Source organism: Rhinolophus ferrumequinum, chromosome 3, assembly GCF_004115265.2.
Source record: "Rhinolophus ferrumequinum isolate MPI-CBG mRhiFer1 chromosome 3, mRhiFer1_v1.p, whole genome shotgun sequence".
Classification (NCBI taxonomy): domain Eukaryota; kingdom Metazoa; phylum Chordata; class Mammalia; order Chiroptera; family Rhinolophidae; genus Rhinolophus; species Rhinolophus ferrumequinum.
Window position 1 is genome coordinate 71,752,505 of NC_046286.1, and position 19,398 is coordinate 71,771,902.

At 37.9% G+C, this 19,398-nt stretch overlaps 1 protein-coding gene across 2 annotated transcripts in view; it reads left to right on the forward strand.

Annotated features, from left to right (window-relative positions):
* Nucleotides 1-11,184: 11,184 nt before the first annotated feature.
* HSF2 (heat shock transcription factor 2) overlaps nucleotides 11,185-19,398 on the forward strand; it is a 29,307-nt gene continuing 21,093 nt past the window's right edge. Inside the window, exon 1 of one of the 2 annotated variants that reach the window (XM_033103149.1) lies at nucleotides 11,185-11,451. In XM_033103149.1, the coding sequence (XP_032959040.1) occupies nucleotides 11,359-11,451 (93 nt within the window). In that variant the 5' untranslated portion in view covers nucleotides 11,185-11,358. The remainder of the gene's footprint in view (nucleotides 11,452-19,398) is intronic. The other variant, XM_033103148.1, reaches the window with a different exon arrangement.

Genomic DNA, 19,398 nt, shown 5'->3' on the forward strand with positions numbered 1-19,398 from the left:
GAGTAGCAGTACTTATACCAGACAAAATAGACTTTAAAACAAAGACTGTAATATGAGACAAAGAAGGACCCTGTATCCCACTTCTGGGTATTTATCCAAAGAAACCTAAAATGCTACTTGGATAGGATGTGCTCATCCATATGTTCATTGTGGTGTTATTTACAAAAGTCAAGATATGTAGGCAACGTGGGTGTCCCTGAATGGGTGAATGGATAAAAAAGACATATATTCAATGGAATATTACTCAGCCATAAACAAAAATGAAATCTTGCCCTCTGTGACAACATGGATGGATCTAGAGGGTATTGTGCTGACTGGAGTAAGTCAGAAAGTGAAAGACAAATGTCATATGATTTCACTTATAAGTGGAATCTAAAGTACAAAATAAACAAATTAAACGGAAACAGACTCATAGATACAGAGAACATTTTAATGGTTGCCAGATGGGAGGTGGGTTGGGAGTGGGTGAAAAGGGGGAAGGGGTTAAAAAGTACAAATTGGTTGTCACCCAGTAGTCATGAGGATGTAGGGCATAGCATAAGCAATATAGTCAATAATATTGTAATAACTATGTATGGGGTCATACAGGTGCTAAGTCTATTGGGGTAATAGATGGGAGGGGGAATGAGGGCAGGATGAAAAAGGTGAAGGGATTAAGAAGTACAAATTGGTAGTTACAAAATAGTCATGGGGATATAAAGTATAAGGAATATAATCAATAATATCATAATAACTGTGTATAGTGCCAGGTGGGTACTAGTCAGGGGATCAATTCCTAAATTATATAAATGTCTAAACACTACGCTGTACACCTGACAATAATATGAAATAATATTGAATGTCAACTCTAACTGAAAATTTTTTAAAAAAGGGGGAAGATAAAGAAGAATAAGAGGTTCAAAGTTTCATGTATAAAAAAATAAGTCTTAGGGATGTAAGCATAAGAAATATAGTCAATAATATTGTGATAGCGTGGTACAGTGTCAGATGGTTGCTGGACTTATCATGGTAATCACTTCTTTTTAACATAGAGAATATAAATAATGGGGTAATAACTCTGTGTAGTGCCAGGTGAATACTGTTCAATAACTATGATGTACACCTGAAGCTAATATAATATTGTATGTGAGCAATACTTTAATAAAAATCTTTTAAAAACTCATCATAAAAAAAGAAAATTTTCAATGGTGAAACCTTTTTTTTCACAGGTGGTATGGAAATTCTTGGACAAGGATTTACTGAGAGAACAAAGTTCATAATAACAACAAAGTACTTTGATTTTTATTTCATGATTTTCAAGATCAGCCTAAATTCTCTTGACTGCATGAGTGGGCCATTTCTTTGTTAACTTGGAGTAGGATTAATACATCATTAAATGGAGCCTGCCTTTATGACAAGTCCTTTAACCAGATCTGGCTATAAACTTAGTTGATAGAATGTTATCTAAAACTCTGCTCCGCATTCGTCTTTCAACAAATATTTATGCAGCACCTGTAATGTTCCAGGCCTCTACTAGTACCTACCCTTGCAGAAAAAATAAAAAGGGATTGGGGTACATGGAGGGGTGATGGTGAGAATAGTTGCAATTTTAAATAGGCTGGTCAGCATGGGCCTCGTGGAAAAGATGGCATTTGAGGAAAGACTTTTAGAAGAGAGGCTGGAGTTAGCTCTGAGGATATCTAGGGAAAAAAGCATTCCAGGCAGAGGCAACTGTCAGTGCAAAGGCACTTAGGCAAAGTGTCCCTGACAAGTTTGAGGAACAATAAGGAGTCCAATACATCTGGAAGGAAATGAGAATAGTTAATAGATGAGCTCAGAGATAAGCAGTTCTTGGCTTTTAGTTGGAGGGAGATGGGAGCTTTGCAAATTTTCATGTATACTTGCGGTTAAAAATAAATAAATAGTGACTTGTTAAAGGATAATTTAAAAGCAGGAGGCTAGCAAAGGGAAAAAATTGTTTAACTGTGTCCAAAATATTGATGGTATTTTTTTCTTTTTCTTAGGCATCAAGTATTGCATATTCGTTAAACCTTTTCTAGTTAATGACAGATATCACATAGTAAACTTTAATTTTAGTGTAGAGATATCATACCTATTCACTTAAGCTTAGAGTAATGCCTTAAGATCTCATCAATTTTTATTATTAAAATATGAATAGCCATTTAAAATGTGCTTGTCAGTTTATCCAGTCATTATAAATTAACTAGGTTAGTTAATATTTTGATTAAAGTTACTTTAGTTAATATTTTGATTAAAGTCCAAATCCAGAGGGGTTGGACTTTTTGGATGACCTGAGGTTTCGGTGTAGCAGAAGGTCACTGATCTCTTGCAGAGAGTACTTTAGCAGACTCAGCTGCAGGGCTTCCAGCAATGCTAGTGTACAAGGTGGGAAGAGTGAATAGGTAGAACCATGGTAGGAGCAGGAGCCTGGCTATAGGCCAGAGGAGAGTAGATAACCAGCAGAACCTATCACAGTATTTGATGGGTACAGTAAACTTCTTCCCTACCTGGGTCAGTACTGATACCCCCAAAGGGAAGTAAAGGAATAGTTGGTTTGCTGCAATGCTCACCTAGGATATTAGTTTTGCAAGGCTGCCATAACAAAATATTACAGGTGAGGTGTTTTAAACAAGAGAAATTTATTTTCTCACCATTCTGGAGGCCAGAAGTTGAAGATCGATGTGTCAGCAGGTTTGGTTTCTTCTGCTGCCTCTCTCTTTGGATTGCAAATTGCTGTCTTCTTGCTGTGTCCTCACATGCTTACTCCTCAGTCTGTGCATTGTCTGGGCCCTAACCACTTCTTGTAAGGACACCAGTCATATTGGATTAGGGCCCACCCATCTGATCTCATTACCTCTTTAAGGTTCCTATGTCCAAACAGTCATATGCTGAGAGGTCCTATGGGTTAGATTTTCAACATATGAATGTGGGATGGTTCGGGGGTACACAATCCAGCCCATAACACCTAACATCAATATCTGAATGTTGAAGCAAGACGCGGGACTGGAGCACTTAATTACCTATTTAAGAACTAGGCAAAGCAGGAGACCCAAAACATGTTTTTGTTTATATTTCTTTGTTTTGTTGTTGTTGTTTATGGCAGATTTTCATATCTTCAAAAAGAATCAAAGAAGTCATCATGGAAAAAGCACAACTTTACTGCATTTTCTTATACTTATTGTAATAGAATCTTATTAATTGGCCTCTAAAGTTCTTGGCCAGCCTGTGGCCAACTCTGACGAAGGGCTAAGGGAGCAGCCCAACCAAGTGGGTATTTGAGGCAGGGCATTGGAGTGGGAATTGGAATTAGCATGGAAATTGGAGTGCAAATCAGAAAACTGTAACTGAATCCCAGTTATAGGTTCACAGGAGAAAAGAGAGTCAAAAGAAAAGGCTACCACTGTGGATTGGGAATGCCATGTGCTCACTCCAGATACATCAGCTATAAGACTTGGGATGCCAGGTATAGTTCAGGTTCCTTTAGGGTCCTCGGAGAGCAAATCCTAAAGAAAGTGGTGGGAAGACATGGGTTTTAAAGTGAAAAAGTTCCAAACCAAAACACTAAATATATATCATACTGGCTGTACATCTATGAGAATGTAATCAAACTTCCTGAGAATGAAAATGCCTCAATTTCAATTAATCTCTCTCTAACGCTAGTTCCTTTTCTCTGCTCTTTTCACACAGCTGAATAGGACTAGAGGACATAATTACTGACAATTATAAATTTAATCCAGTGAAAAGCACACCAAAACTAAATGGAGCCAGAAGCAACATGGAATATATCTTCAGCCACCCAGACCCTCAATGTCACATATGATAAAATCTACAGTTTCTTGGCTTTGCATTAATGTGTTATGAAAATATAAAAGAATAAAAGATCTCTTTGGATTTCTTATAGTTAAAACTCCCCTGAGCACCAAGTATTAAATTCTTCTCTATCAAGCTTCCACACTCGCTATTGCCATAGAAGTATAATGTTGACATTCCTGGTTGCTGGGAGCATCACAGTATTGGGTACATATACAATAGTGTTCTGTTAGCTCAGATGTGGGGCTTTTTAATTGGCAGGAGTTTCTTTTTATATACCAGTACAAAGTATAAATTTACCATGCAAATTACATATGAAAATCTTAATTCTCTAATCTGGAGAAATAAAAGCACCTGTAATTAAAGACTTATGTTTAAAGATTTTTTTTTTTGCAACATCTTTTAGCGTGAAAAAATAAATAAAAGCCTTGATACAAAGCGGATGCCCACCTGTAGCAGAATGGCTAAATATATTGTGCTGCACACAGATCATGGAGTCATTAAAATGCGGAAATTATAGTTATGCCAGTTGACTTGAGAGAATTTCCACTATGCATTGTCAATTGAGGAAAGCAAAATGCGTACAATTATGTAGTGTATACAACAATGTTCATAGCAGCATTATTCATAGTAGCCAAAAGCTGGAAGCATTTAAAGTTAATTATAATGTATGTTTAATTTTAAATTTTATTACATGATTCTGAATAATTTATAACTTAAACATATGCATATAACTGTACTTTTTCAAGTTTCTACATTTATTTTAAATGTTTTATAAAATGTATTTAATTTAGATTTTAAATACAATTGTGCTTTAAATACAATTACATTTTTAATACTTTGATTATTATCATCGATAGGACACAGATTATGTGAAAATCTTGATGACAATCTAATGATTTGCTGAAATAAAAGAAAGGAAAAATGTTATAGAATAAACATGATTTCTGAATTATATATGTCTTTATTAGTCATCTACAACACCACTTCCCAATCAACACAACATCAGACAATAATTAAATTTGACCTTCTTGGATATTTTGCCAACTTAGTGTGTCTTATAAAAACTACAGCTTTTAACATGTCTTTCAAATTTGTTATTATGAAGATGCATTTGTCAAAGTAGGAAAATACAGCATATTCTGTTTAACAGCTTGGCAACCTTATTTGTGATCTTTAGAATAGGTATGTGGGCCTCCATTTTTACTTTTGACCTAAGTTACCCAAATCTTCCGACTCCCTGGAAAGTGTTTCGAATAAAAGACCTAAGAATTCTAAGGTTAGGCACCTACAGAAGGGCATAGGCTACTGTGTCAAGATATCTTGCTGCCCAGTATAGTGAAGAGTGGGGAAAGCCAACAAGTGTCTACACAATACACATACGCTTAACTTCATTCATTTCAGTAAGGAAAAATCATTTCCACTTCCATTATGCTAATAACAAAACCTCTAGGATTGTTAAAAAAAAAAAAATTAAGATAAAGCCTTCATAGAGTAGGCTTTTGATTAGTCTTTCAACTGCTAAGTAACCACTGCTGGAGACCGCGTTCCTAATCAGGTATTTCAAATGTTAACTAACTGCCTGTAGGGCGTAAATTACAATGAACTATCACACTACATACCATTGTTTAGATAGCAGCATTTAAAAGTAGATTATAGTAAATGCTACAATCACCATATACAAGGGCTTTCTAAATCAAGAATTAGCAGTTCTTTCATGTGTTCTCGCAAATCCTTGATTCAAACAATGCCAGACTTTTCTCTGAAAGGTAGAAGTCATTCAATTCTATCATAAGAAGCCTCTATTTGATCTCTGCTGTATCGAGAGGCACTGTGTGCTCAAGCTAGAAAGGACATCTCCCTTTTCAGCTGGTCCCTGAATGCTGCTCACAGTACTTGGCTAAAGTTTAAAGAGGTCGTAAGGGTTCTAATCATTGCCACCTCTCCCTACATACCTCTCAGAACATGGCACACACCTGACAGTGGCTGCCTCCTCAGTGAAGTGGACTTCTACCATTTAATTTTATATTTAAGGTATGGGTAGACTTCAATACTCAAACTATATGACCCAGTTCATTTACTCTTTGAGGAGGCTCAGATCTTCACCATCAAATTATTTGAATAAAATAAATCATTTTACCTCACTATATAAAAAGAAGAGGTCCAAACACCATCTATCTTGGCTACCACCTCCATTTCGAACAAGACCAATCTCAGGAGAATGAAAACTGGAGCCCTAACGTGATGCCATTTTAGTGGAAATAGTGGAAAGCTTACAAGTATATCACAGGCCAAATCACCAATCTACTACATTTGTCTAATGCATCCAAGCTTTTTAAGTTTTCTAGCCTCGAGTTTTCTTTCTCATCAACGTCTCTCTGCATGGGTCTGGTCCTCTACCAAAATCTTGATTTGTGGGGTACACAGATTCCTTCTATTTATCAGCTGGCTGTTGGAGTACCTATGAAAGAGTATTTCCGCCCTGCTTCCAGAAAAACTAAGAGCTGCGTTCAAGTTTTAGATCCCTCATGTGTACTAGCTGCCATAGGGTTACCTGGCTTAGCTTGATGATTCCCTGCGTCCTGTCCAATATAAATAACTGGAAGAGGCTGGAGTGAGGGTGACCCGTCATTCTGGCTTGCCCGGGCTGAGGTAGTACCTGGGTCAGAAGACTTTCAGTACTAAAACAGGCAAGTGTTGTGCAAACCTGGACTACTTTGCCATTCTTGTTTGGTGACTTGCTGGATTGTAGCAAATTGGTCACACAGTGGAAGAGTCATGTAAAGCAGTCCCAGAGCAAGTCTGGTACAAGTAGTGCTAACACATTTTCTAATTTAAAAGCTCCTCCAGTGAGTGCCTTTTGCACCCAAGTTGTAGCCCTAGAAAAAAGTAAGTTCTTCTTTGACCTTCTTGAAAATTTTAAGAAATTAACTTTCACAGTCTTCTAGCACTCTATTTATTCAAACGCCTAACTAGGGGGTCTTTAAGCATTTGGCCACTGTCACCTAAGAGTTGTTTGTTTCAAAGGACCTCAAGCCTGGAACTATATGACATTCCATTAATGTCTGGCATTTCCAGGATTCTTACATTTGCTCCACTGATAGCTCCTCAATCACTTGCCTCTCAGTTAAGCTATGCTTAAGCTCTCCTTGTCTTCATTTTCTTCTCTTATTACCTAAAAAGTATATATGAACTGAGACTTAATAAATTGTAAGGAGTTTCCTTACTAGATAGAGGACATTTTACCCAAAGGGCTTCAAAAACTAAAACTATTCGTTCAACATATACTTATTAAGCCATTCCTGTATTATTTATTAGCATTGTGTTTACTGCTAAGGATACAAGAGTGAATGCTGCAAGCACAATCTGTCAGGCTAATGAGGGATTCCGAGAAGTAAATGAGCAATAGCAGTGTGGCAAATACCATGAAGGTCAAATTCCACATGCTATGGGAGCATATGGGAGAAACAACTAATCCACATTTGATGCTCATGGAAGACTAAATGGATGGTTAGCCCTCAAGATCGTGTATTCGTTGATTAATTCAACAAATATTTATTGAGAGGCTAATGTGTACCAGGCACTGTGATAGCCATTGTAGGTCAGAATAAATGTAAATATGACATAGTCTTATGTAGAGTTTCATAGTCTAATATGAAAAAAAAAACACATGAAAGTCAATAATTACAAATGATGCAATAAGGGCTGTAATAAATGTCTCCAGTGAAAGTGTCACAAAAAAGACGACTTATATATATGGAATTGTACTTGACCTTGAAGGTTAAGGAGGAACTCACAGGATAATGGGGAAGAAATGCTCTCCAGGCAGAGGCAACAGCTTGCAGAAATATTTAGAAGTATGAAAGAACATGGCCAGTAAGGTAACTACATGCAATTAGGTTTGGCTAAGGGTACTGTGTTTGTGAAGCGTTGTGGTCAGTGACTGGAATGGTAGGTAGCATCAGATCATAGAAGGTCTTTTATGCAACCTCAAGGGGTTTGGATTTATCCTGAAAATTATGGGAAATCACTAAATGGTTTTAAGTCAGGAAGTGACCTTTTCAGATTTGTGTTTTAAAAGATACCTGTAAAGATTGTGAGGATGGACTGGAGGAAGAAGCAATTCATCTGAACCTCAAAACCACTCTGTGAAGTGAGTATAGCAGGTATTTTCACTTCATTTATACAGAGGGATCCTACTTTGGAGGTGTCAAGTGATTTGCCTCACGTTTCCTAGGTCATTCCAAAATTGAACAAAATAACACTTTGTCCAGATAGGAATGTACGTGGAAACCTCAGTACAGTTGAGTAATGTTATCCTTGAAAATAATCTTTAAAAGTTCTGTTTCTACTGCTGATTCAAACTAATTTTGCATAATTGGTTAGACAGAATTTGTACAGTCTGAATCAGATGCTTTGAATCATCAAAGTGCTCCACAATATGCTTTTCTATTCCCTAGGCAAAGCCTGGGTCACTCATATTTTCTAATGTTATTCTAAATTTTCTAAATCTTACACTGCAGGCTACAAATGAGCCATGGAAATATTCCAACATTTTTATTTGGAGTCAGAAGGAGGCCACTCACTTTAAGAAAGTGACATTTGTATCCTTTAATATTGTAAACATTTCAAAATTGTTGACACTAGCTCAAATTTGTTTCTTCTGACATTTGTGGGATATTGTGGGTGGCAAATAATTGTGAATTAAAAAGCTTGGTTTTGTTTGCTGCTCGGTTTTATAAATAAGTGCAAATGAGCCAACGTTGATTTTCTCTTCCCTCAGAATGTCTCTAGTCAATAAAGTTTTCAAACAGTTTATTAATTACAATAAATATTAAGAATTAAGTTCATAGAAAAAGAAAATACAGTAGTGTAAATTATTCCTGAAATGGCTGGATTTTGTCAGGAGACGAAGGGTAACAAAAAGTCTGTATACGTTTGCAAGGAAAGGTTAGTTTACTAACTTTTTCTCTATAACAGTAGTTCTCAAAGTGTTGGCCCAGGACCAGCAGCATCTGTATCACCTGGCAACTTGTTAAAAATACAAAGTCTTAGCCTGAACCCTGTGAGTGGGGTTGGGGGAGAAGCAGCAATCTGTTTTTTCAGAAGCCCTCCAGGAGATTCTGGTGTAGGCTAAAGCTTGAGGCACGCTGGCGTAAAGGGAAAAAAAGCGTATGTTTCAGACTAGAAAAGACAAAATGGTTTCAATTCCAACTTCAGCCATGTGATTTTAGACACATCATCTATTTGCTGGGCCAACACCAGATATCTGGTTAATAACTTAGCTCCTTAGTTGTCCTTATGAGTTTTACAAATACTGCCTGATAAGTGATTTTTGTTCATTTGTTATATTGACAGTCTTTCCCCTCCAAGTGATTTGGATACATGCTTAATTTTGAGAACTATTGGTCTATGAGATCTAATACACTGGAAGCACACCAGTTACATAATCTAAGGGGCCAGTGCAAAATGAAAATGCAGGATCTCTTGTTCAAAAATTAAGAATTTCGAGATGGTGAGAGCAGAGCATTAAACCAAGTAAAGGGTTCTACTAAGCACAGGCCTATAACTGTACAGATTGAATGTCCAAAGAGGAGTTTCTGCTTGTATCTAATCACACCTTTTCTTTTTTCAGATGGAAATAATACAATGTCATGAAAAGAGGCCACATTTCTCCCTCATATACTACCAATCTTATCTCCTTAACTCTGCTGTTCATAGACAGACCACGCTCGTTAATCTCTCCATCTTTGCTCACTGTTGTCTTCCTTTAAGCTATCCAAATGTATTTGTACTCCAGACCCAACTTAAGGTCCCAGCCTCCATGAAGTCCTCCCTTACCATCTTAATTCACTTAACTCACTTAAACTCACTTAACTCACTTAAAAGTCACCTTAACTCACTTAAAGTTTTTGTAAACTTTTCAAGTACTTGTTTTATACCATAAATTTAGTTCTTAGTTTTTAAATATTAATGATTGCTGATCATTGTGTTCATGTTGTTTCTTGAATTAGAATATAAATTAAGCTTCAAGATGGTACCATCATCATACAATGGAAAGAGCACAGCATTTAGAGTCCTGGATGTAAAGTATCCTCTCTCATTTACTAATTGTGATGTAGGTAAATTAATTCACTTTGAGCCTTAGAATCTTCATTGGAAAAATGTGATAATAGTCCTACTTCCTAGGGTTGTTGTGAGGATTAAATGAGATAATACATATAAAATCCTGGGCACATATAAGGGCTCATCAAATATTAGTTTCTTTATCAGATGTATGCCACCATACATCTGATTTTGCTTCAGCAAACAGACCAGTGCTGAACATAAAAGTCAGTACTCAATAATCATTGCTCATTGGAAATGGTATTTTATTTTTTTAATGTATTATTTCACATGTTCCCAGTAAGCCAATCTTTTGTTAAGTTTTGTATAGTTTTATCATCACTGACTTGTTATAATTCTTTATAGTTTCAAAGCATTTGCACACCTGTTATGTTAGTATTACCTTACATGGGTGAAAAGAGAGATACTCCTATTCCCAATGAGGAAATGGAAAAGACTGGCACTGACAGATTAAGGAATTGCTCTAAATTACATGTTAGCAGTTAAATTTAATATCCACTAAAGTGTCCTCAAAGCTGGGTCTAAAAGATATGCTACTTGTCCAATATTTTTTTCCACCATAACCAAACTGTCTCCACAAACAATATCTCTGTAAAGCTCATATGGGAACAATTATTTTACTTGATTAAAATAGTGTAAGTAAGACTATTTCTTTTTATGCTGAGCATATAATGGGCATTCAATGTCTGTTGAATTAAAAACACCATGTAAGGCTCCTATTATAGATCCAGGTTCACAGCAGTACGTGCTTAGTAAAGAGTGAGTTATTTAAATTCCTCTTTTTGGTAAACGTATTTTAAAGGGCCCATTTTCTAATTAAAATTTAAGGTCAAGCTTCCTAATATCTAAGATAGTTTCAATGTGAGGCCTAGCACATCATGCTTGAAACCCAGCCCACACCCCCATCTGAATTACTATACTCCCTCCTGCTGACTGGCGCAAACCACACATTGCCCGCCACACATATGACTCAGGCCTGTGAGGACTTTTTGTAGACTCTCAGCCACAGCCCAGGAACCCAAAACTGTTTCCACGTGAAACAACCAAACACAGTAACCTAGGCCAAAAGTCCGCTACAGTGAAGGCTCTTGTATAAAAGGCGAATGAGAAGGCAGCGCCCCGTTCTGCTCCCACCCCCTTCACGTCCGCAGCATCCAATCGCTTATCTCTGTCCTGGGTCGGCGCCCGGGATTGGCCGGGAACGAGACCCGCGCGGGACCAGTGAGCACAGGCGAACGCGGAGACTTGTCTATCACGCGCGGCCTCGGGGCTTCCCCGCCTCGCGGAGCGCCTGGCGAGGTTGGGGGGCGGGCCCGGGAACCGCTGCGCCTGCGTTGTGGGCGTTCTCCCGGAGCAGCTGCAGCCGCCGCCGCTACCGCCGCGTTCGGCTATAGAATTTGGAATCCCTGCGCCTCGTTAACAATGAAGCAGAGTTCGAACGTGCCAGCTTTCCTCAGCAAGCTCTGGACGCTTGTGGAGGAAACCCACACCAACGAGTTCATCACCTGGAGCCAGGTACGGGTCAGGGTACGGCGGCCTCCGAACCCCCTGGCTTGTCGCCGCGTCTCTTGCTTTCTCCTGTAGCGTTGTGTCTTGCGGCCTGTGGCTCGACACCCTGTGCGAGGCCCATGGGGTGGCGGTGCGGCGCGGTCCTCGGCATTCGGAGTCGCGGAGAACCCCTTGTATTGTTCACGCAGGGAACTGCGAGGAGCCGCGGGGGTCCCGGCCGGCGCCGCTCGCCCAGGCCGCGGTGGGGGAGGGGCGGCCCGCCCGGAGCGCCGCGGTCCGGGAGGCCCCGTAACGGTCCGGCTCGTTCGGCGTTCGGAACCCGCCGGGCGGAGCGAGGGCGACGGTCGAGCCGAGGGCGCGGGAGCCACGTTACTGCACACTCATCCTTCGTCCTCCTGCCCGACTCGCGGTTTACGAATTGCTGAGGGCACAGGCAGCCCTGGGCCGGGATCTTCAAAGCCGGGGTTTAACAGAGGAAATCTCCCTCAACGACCCGATTATCGTCACTAAACACACACTCACTCACACACACACACTCACCCACCCACACCTCTTTGCATCTGAGATCTTTCTGAGGCAAGCAGAGAAGTAGGCAAACGTTCAAATGCAGGTTACTGCTTATCAGTAGGTTTTAAAATTGTAGAAAATGGTACATTATTCTTTGGAGATTCTGAGCCATTTGTATAAATGGATTTTTAAGATTAATTTAATAAAACTGTTAATAGACAGGTGTTCAGTAACTTAGCGAGGAGCTAAAATGAATCACTAAATTTCACAGGAACAGTTGCCCGCAGAGGTATATGGATGCCATGATTATTAGTTTGATCCCCACTGCCACTAAACCAGGATAAGCTCTTCTCTTGTCTGGCCTAAGTTTCATCACCCATGAGATGATTGGGTTGCCTAGATGATCTAAGACCCCATCTACTTCGAAATATTAAAATTCTGAGCGGAATGATTGTTGTTGCATAAACAGTGCATTTGTGTTAGAATGCACTCTTAGGCTTTTGGAATCATTTTGTGAAGGGGAGTGGATTTCTCCTGTGGTAGACCATCATCTGATCTGTTTGGGATATTTTCTTGTTAAAAGGTTTGGAAAAGAATAAGAAAAACCTACCTGCACAGTGTCTGGCACCTGTTAAATCTTGAGTAAATGTTATCTTCCTTCTTTCTCCATTTCTTTTCTGTTCCTTTCCTGTTACAAGAACTCTCAGTTTTATTATTTACTTTTGTCTTAACAGGGAGCACTATATTGAGTATATGAAGTTTTGACTACTATAACACCATATTATGTCTTACATTACTGTCATTTGTTCATTTTTTATCTTCTAGGACTTAATTTTCTTGAAGGTTGGTATCAGCTGGATGGTGTACATTAAGCATTTGATGAATTCTGTACAGTTTTACAAAGGTGAAAATAGGGAAGGCAGCCATCCGCATATGCTTAAAAATAAACAGATGTCTCATGCTTCTCATCAGTCAGAAGGATTAAAAGTTGACAAGGGTGGATCAGCACAGACTGCTGTTACTCAGTCTTGTATTCCTGTTGGAGATCGTACTGAGAGTACCCCCCCACCCAAGCTGACTTTTATACCATTTTGGCTTGCATGGGCCTTTTTGTTTTTATTGCCTAGAAATGGTAACTAAGTATATTGGTAATTGGTTTTAACTAAAGGGTATTATGTTGGTGTCAGGTCTGATGAATTCTCATTAGTCAAAATATTTTAATAACATTCTTATGGGCAGTATCAAACATGGAGAGTTTCAAACTAATACATAAATACGTAATGAATTCTAAGCCAAATAAACCACTTAAAAAGTCTTTCTTTATTTATCCCATTAAGTTGAAGCTTAACTACACATTTTCTAATACATAACGGGACATTTAAAATATAAGTGAGAACAGGAACAGTATCTATGCCAGGGACACAGTAGGTACTTAATAAATGTTTGATGAATCAGTAAAATCCTTGAAATATGTAATGGAAGAGTGGTAGGCATAATAAAGATAGACTTATGTTTGAAAAGAGTCTTACAGATCATCTTAGTTTAGCTTCATCGTTATATAGGTGAGAATTTGAGGCTTAGACAGGCCAGATGAGTTTTAATAATTACAAAGCTAGCCATTATTGGAGATGGAAACCTAACAGATTTCTGACCTAGATCAGTTGTCCACCAACATCACTACACTTAATATAGGTTGGCACAATATTTAGTTACCAAAATGTTACCCCTCCACAAGTCAGTGGACAGTTCTGGATTAATGTTGTCTAGGGCTGTTTAGTGGCTTAGGGAAGCTGTCTCTCTTACCCAGAGATTTTTCCAGAAGCAGTGTTAACAATGAAAGGTAAAACTTTAGTTAAACGATGTTAGATGGAAAAAAACAAAATAAGTTACGCTGATCCTTTAAAGTTTGCTATTTGTGGCGGTTTCTGGTTTCCTTCAAACTGGTCTTGCTGAAATTTTGTTGAGGTAATTTAGCACTTATACTTTCTAAGTGAAAATCATATTAAGACCTTTTAGAAGCGGCAGATGTTTTGGAAACCAGGCAATACTGTATGCAATATATGTATACTTTTTTACTTGAAAAATAATTTACTCCCCTAGCTTGAGTGTAAGGCAAGGGGAGAAAACTCTTACCAACTGCAGTTTGAAAAGCTTGGCTTAATATTCCTAAAGACGTAAATAACTTTAGTTTTCTTTGAAACTTGTTATATGACAAAAATGAAAAGTGAAATAAAACCCCCTTTGTCATCATCAAATATAGAAATATATTCCAAGTGATCAAAATTGTACTGAGTGTGTTATTGTTTCAAATAATAGAAATGACCTTAGAGCCAGAGTATCTCTAAAACATATTGTACATTTTTTCCCCCCTATTCTCCCCAGGGAAGTTTCTTTTTACTTTTCTTTTTTTTTGTTTTACATTTCCTGTAACTTCAAAATTTTATGTAACTATTTTGGTTCTGGTAGGCAATCTATTGCCAAATCAAGGACAGAGATAGTACTGTTGGACAACCTAAAGCTGTTTCAATTGTCACAGAGTCCGAAACAGAAGACAGGTTTAGCTTGGAAGCAACTGGGAAACTTGATATTCAGGGACGAGGTTATGGAAGTTAAATGGAAGTTCTTGCCATTGATAGTGAGGAACAGCCTTTACTGTTACTGATATTTGATACTTATGTATGTTGAAGTGAAGCAGTGTAAAATAAGGAGAAAACTGGGAGGTCATTGTTTGGCCAGTATTACTACAGTGTTTCCCTGAAAATAAGACCTAACCGAAAAATAAGCCCTCGCATGATTTTCAGGATGACATCCCTTGAACATAAGCCCTAATGCGTCTTTTGGAGCAAATATTACTATAAGACCCAGTCTTGTTTTCGGGGAAAACACTGTACCTTTGTCTCTGTTCTTCAGATTTCTTGAGAAGACAAAGTAATTTGCATAAAGGCCTCATATCCACATTTTTGTGCCTTGTGGCATTCTCTACTTCTCTATCCCTCTCAAATCAGCAGACGAATCAGGAAATAGGAGGGAAAGAGAGCAAAAACAGAAATTGTCCAGTGTTCTCTAACTGTTTGGGATGAATTTATGCCGTAGACCCTTTGACTTCCCAATGTTCTGGTATCGTTTTGAACTTCTCAGATAGACCAAAGGGGAATGGCAAATATAAAGGCCTTGAACATGGCACATTCATGTGATTGGAGAAGGCCCATGTGGTTAGAGTATCCTGAGAAAAGGTGAGAGTGAGGTCAGAGAGGTAGACAGGAGCAGATGGTATAGGGCCTTAGGGCTGTGATAAGGAGATTGAGAATGAAAGAACTAGTTAGAAGACTTACCAGTTTCCCGCTGATACTGAAAATACTGTGGCTGAGACTAGGGTAGTAGCAATGGAAGTGGTGAGGAATGGTTGGATTTGATACTTTGATGGCAAAGCTGCAGAACTTACTGATAAATTGGCTGGAGATGGAGGAGAGACAGAGAAGCATTAAGATCGACTCAGATTTGGCCTGAGCAACAGGATGAAGGATACCATTTGCTAAGACGGGAATATTTTGAGAAATGCAGGTGGGGATTCTGTTTGGCCATACTAATTTTGAGATTACAAATGGATCACTACTAGTAGTAGTTCATTTTGCTTCCATTTTAATTGATCACACTTAGTCATATGGCCACACCTAATTTCAAAAGAGGTGGGGAAGTGCAGTGCTAGGAAGAAGAATATTTCTGAACAGCCTGAATGACTTCTACAGTCCAAGATATTCAAATGGAAATGTTGAATAGGATGTTTGGATATGAGACTGACGTTCACAGTGAAGTTTTGAGCTTGTGAGTATTAAAGCCGTGGGACTAGGTGATATCATCCAAGAAGACAAATGAAGATAGAAGGAACTGAAAGATAGGGTATTCCAATGTTTAGAGGGCATAAGGATGAGAAAAATCCAGCAAAAGAGATTGAGAAGGAATAGTGAAAGAGGAGGAAAAATAGGAACTGAGGTCATAGAAGTTACTAGAAGAAAATGGTTCAAGAAAGATGATTAACTGTCAAATGCAGTTATGAATGTTGTTATATATCTTTCCTGGTGTATGTAAGCAAAATTTTTTCTAAGGTATATATGCCTACATTGAAGAGTAGAATTGGCTGGAAAATAGAGTATGAAATGTTCAACCTCAAGGTAGTTCAAATTATTTTCCAAAGAGATCAAACCAGTTAATACTCCTTTTAGCCATGCATGAGATTTTCCATTAAGCCACATCTTCAAAACTTGATACTATGCTTCCTAATTTTTGCCAATCTAATGGATGTAAAGTGTTACCTCAATGAGGTCTTAATTTATAATTCCCCAAGTACTGATAAGTTCAAAACTTTTTTAAAAAAATTGACTTTATTGGAGTGAGAATGGTTAGTAAAATTATGTAGGTTTCAAGCGTGCATTTCTATAATACATTATCTGTATATCACGTTGTGTGCTCACCACCCCAGAATCAGTTCTCCTTCCATCACCATATATTTGGCTCCCTTTACCCTTTTCTACCATCTCCCCCTCCCTTTACCTTCTGGTAACCACCAAATTGTTGTCTGTGTCTGAGTTTATGTTTCTTTGTCTTTTTGTATTGGCCATTTGTGTTTCCTATTCTATGAAATGTTTGACTTATCTTTTAGTATGTATAGGAAGTCCTTGTATATTCTGTATATTCATTTTTGGATATATGTGCTGCCTATACCTTCTCTCAGTTTGTGCCTTTTTACTTTTAACAAGTAGTTCTTAATTTTAGTATAATTTAATATATCAGTCTTTTTTTGTGGTTCATGCTTTTTCTTCAGGATATTTTCCTTTACCTACCTCAAGACGAGAAAAATACTTTTCCATTTCTCGTCTTCTGAAAGGTTTAGAGGTTTGCATTTCACATCTTAAGTCTTTAATTCATTGAAATCGATTTTTGTGTGGTATGAGGGATCCAGTTTCATTATTTTTAATATATTTGGTTGTCCTAGCTCCTTATTGAATAGTTCCTTCTTTCCCCAGTGATATGTGTTGCTACCACTGTTTTATAGCAAAATTTTATGTAGATATTGCGGTTTTGTTTCTGTGTTCTCTGTTCTTTTCATTGGACAATTACAAATCACATGTCTCAATTACTGTAGCTTTATATAAAAAAATCTTGCTTTTTGGAGGGCAACTTATTTTTCAGGAGTACTTTGACTATTGGTCTTTGCTCTTCCATACATGTTTCAAAATCAAGTTCCATTGCAGGGGTGGGAAACTATTGGGATTTTTATTGGAATTGCATTGAAACTATAAATAAGATTACGGAAAATGGATATCTTTACAATACTGAGTATTCCCATGAACAAGGCATGTTTCTAAATTCATTTTTATTTAATAAAGTTTTATAATTTTTTGCAATTAGGTCTTGCACACCTTTGTTAGATTTCTTCCTAGGTAAGTTATAGATGTAAGTGGTGTCCTTTAGTTAAAATACATTTATTGCTGGTAATAATCAACAGTTATTGCTGGTAATTAGAAATACAGGTAACATTTGTATATCAATCATAAATCAGTGAGCTCATTTTACTGATTTGGGTTCTCTTAAGGGTACATCCATAGCATCTGTAAATGACACTTCTGTTTTTTTTTTCAGAACCTTTTACCTTTAATTTGTTTTATTTTTTTGCAGTGCATAAGACCTCAGTAGGAGGGTCAGATAGAAACAGTGATCATGGGATTCCTTTTCCTTATTTTTAAAGGGAACGTTTTTAATATTTCCCCCTTTAGTTCATAGCTGTTAAAATTGAGAGTTTTTAATTTACGTTTTGTTGTTAATGTCAAACTTAATTGGGTAACTTACAGGGGAGAGAGGCATGCCAGATGGAGAATACAGGAAAAAGTTGACTTTGGGGGAGTGGGAAGATAGGTTTGAAATAGACAATAGGTTGAGAACATAGTGAGTTAAAGAACATTGTGTAAATATGTTGACAATTGGAAACTCAGGTGTGAAATTTGAGATGGGCAGAGGTGTAGATGTGACAATCATCATACATAATAGTCAATAATTGTACACACTAGTGTGGATCAGATTGCCCAAGGAAAGAGTGTAAAAAGTGCCATGATCAAGGATAGAAACCTAAAAAAACACCACCTCTTGGTAGTAGGTAGAAGGCAATTAAAAGGAAATATGAGAGATCGAGAGCCAATAGAGTGTGGTTTCAAAACCAAGAGTAGAGCATTTAAAAAAGGGATTGTCAAGTAATGCCAAATGAAATGACACTGAGAGATATAGGAAGATCAGGACTGAAAAGAGGACATTAATTTGGAATTTGACACTACTGGTTTTAGTAGTGTGAGGGAAACAAACCAACTTTTAGTGAAAGTTAGCAGATGGTCCTAAATTGGAGAAGGGGGTTTTAATATATTTGTCAAATTTTTCAGTGAAGGAGAAGATAAATGGGGTGGGAAGATAAGAGAGTAGAGGGAAAAGCCTTTTTAAGGTAATAAAAACTATGCATTTTTAATTTTAAGTTATTACCTAATAACCAACACTAGTTACTATCAAACTCTTTACATTTCACCAATGTAATAAGTAAAACTCATTATTTGTTTCGCTGTATGTTCAATAATGATTGAGACTGGGTATCCCTAAAATTCACATTGAGTTTTCCATTTGTTAGAATTTTTTTATTAATGCAGTTAACCTTTTGTCATAATGTTTTGTGTATATACATAAAAATGAATTACAGGATTACATGGTAATTCTGTGTTTAATTTTATGAGGAACTACCATACTGTTTTCCCCTGCAGCTGCACTACTATGCATTTCAACCAGCAGTGCACAGGGGTTCCAGTTTCTCTGCATCGTTGTCAACATTTGTTTTGTTTTGTGTTTTTTCTTTCTCTCACTGTGTGTGTGTGTGTTAATGACCATCCTGTGAAATGGTTATCTCTTGGTGTTGGTTTTCATTTCCCTAATAAATAGTGATGTTAGGCATCTTTTCATATGTTTGTTGGCCATTTGTGTATCTCCTTTGGAAAAATGTGCATTCACGTCCTTTGCCCATTTCTAATTAGGTTGTTTGTTTTTTGTTGTTGAATTGTAGGGATTCTTTATATATTATGGATAGTAACTCCTTGTTAGATGAATACAATTTGAGCATATTTTCTCTGATTCCATGATTTGTCTTTTCATTGTATTGTTAGTGTTCTTTGCACAAATTTTTGTTTTTCCCCCCTTCTTCCACCTCCCCTCCCCCCACTCCAGTTCAAGCTGTTGTTTCTCAGTCTAGTTGTGTAGGACACAGCTCCCTGGCCCATGCTGGTATTATGAGCCTTGCCCCCCCTGACCCCCCCCGGCTGAGGCAGGGGGTCATTGGTCGCACACGGTAGCCCACAGCAGCACATAGCAGCTGGCGGCAGCTCATGGAAGCTCACATCAACCTCTGGCTGCGCACGGCAG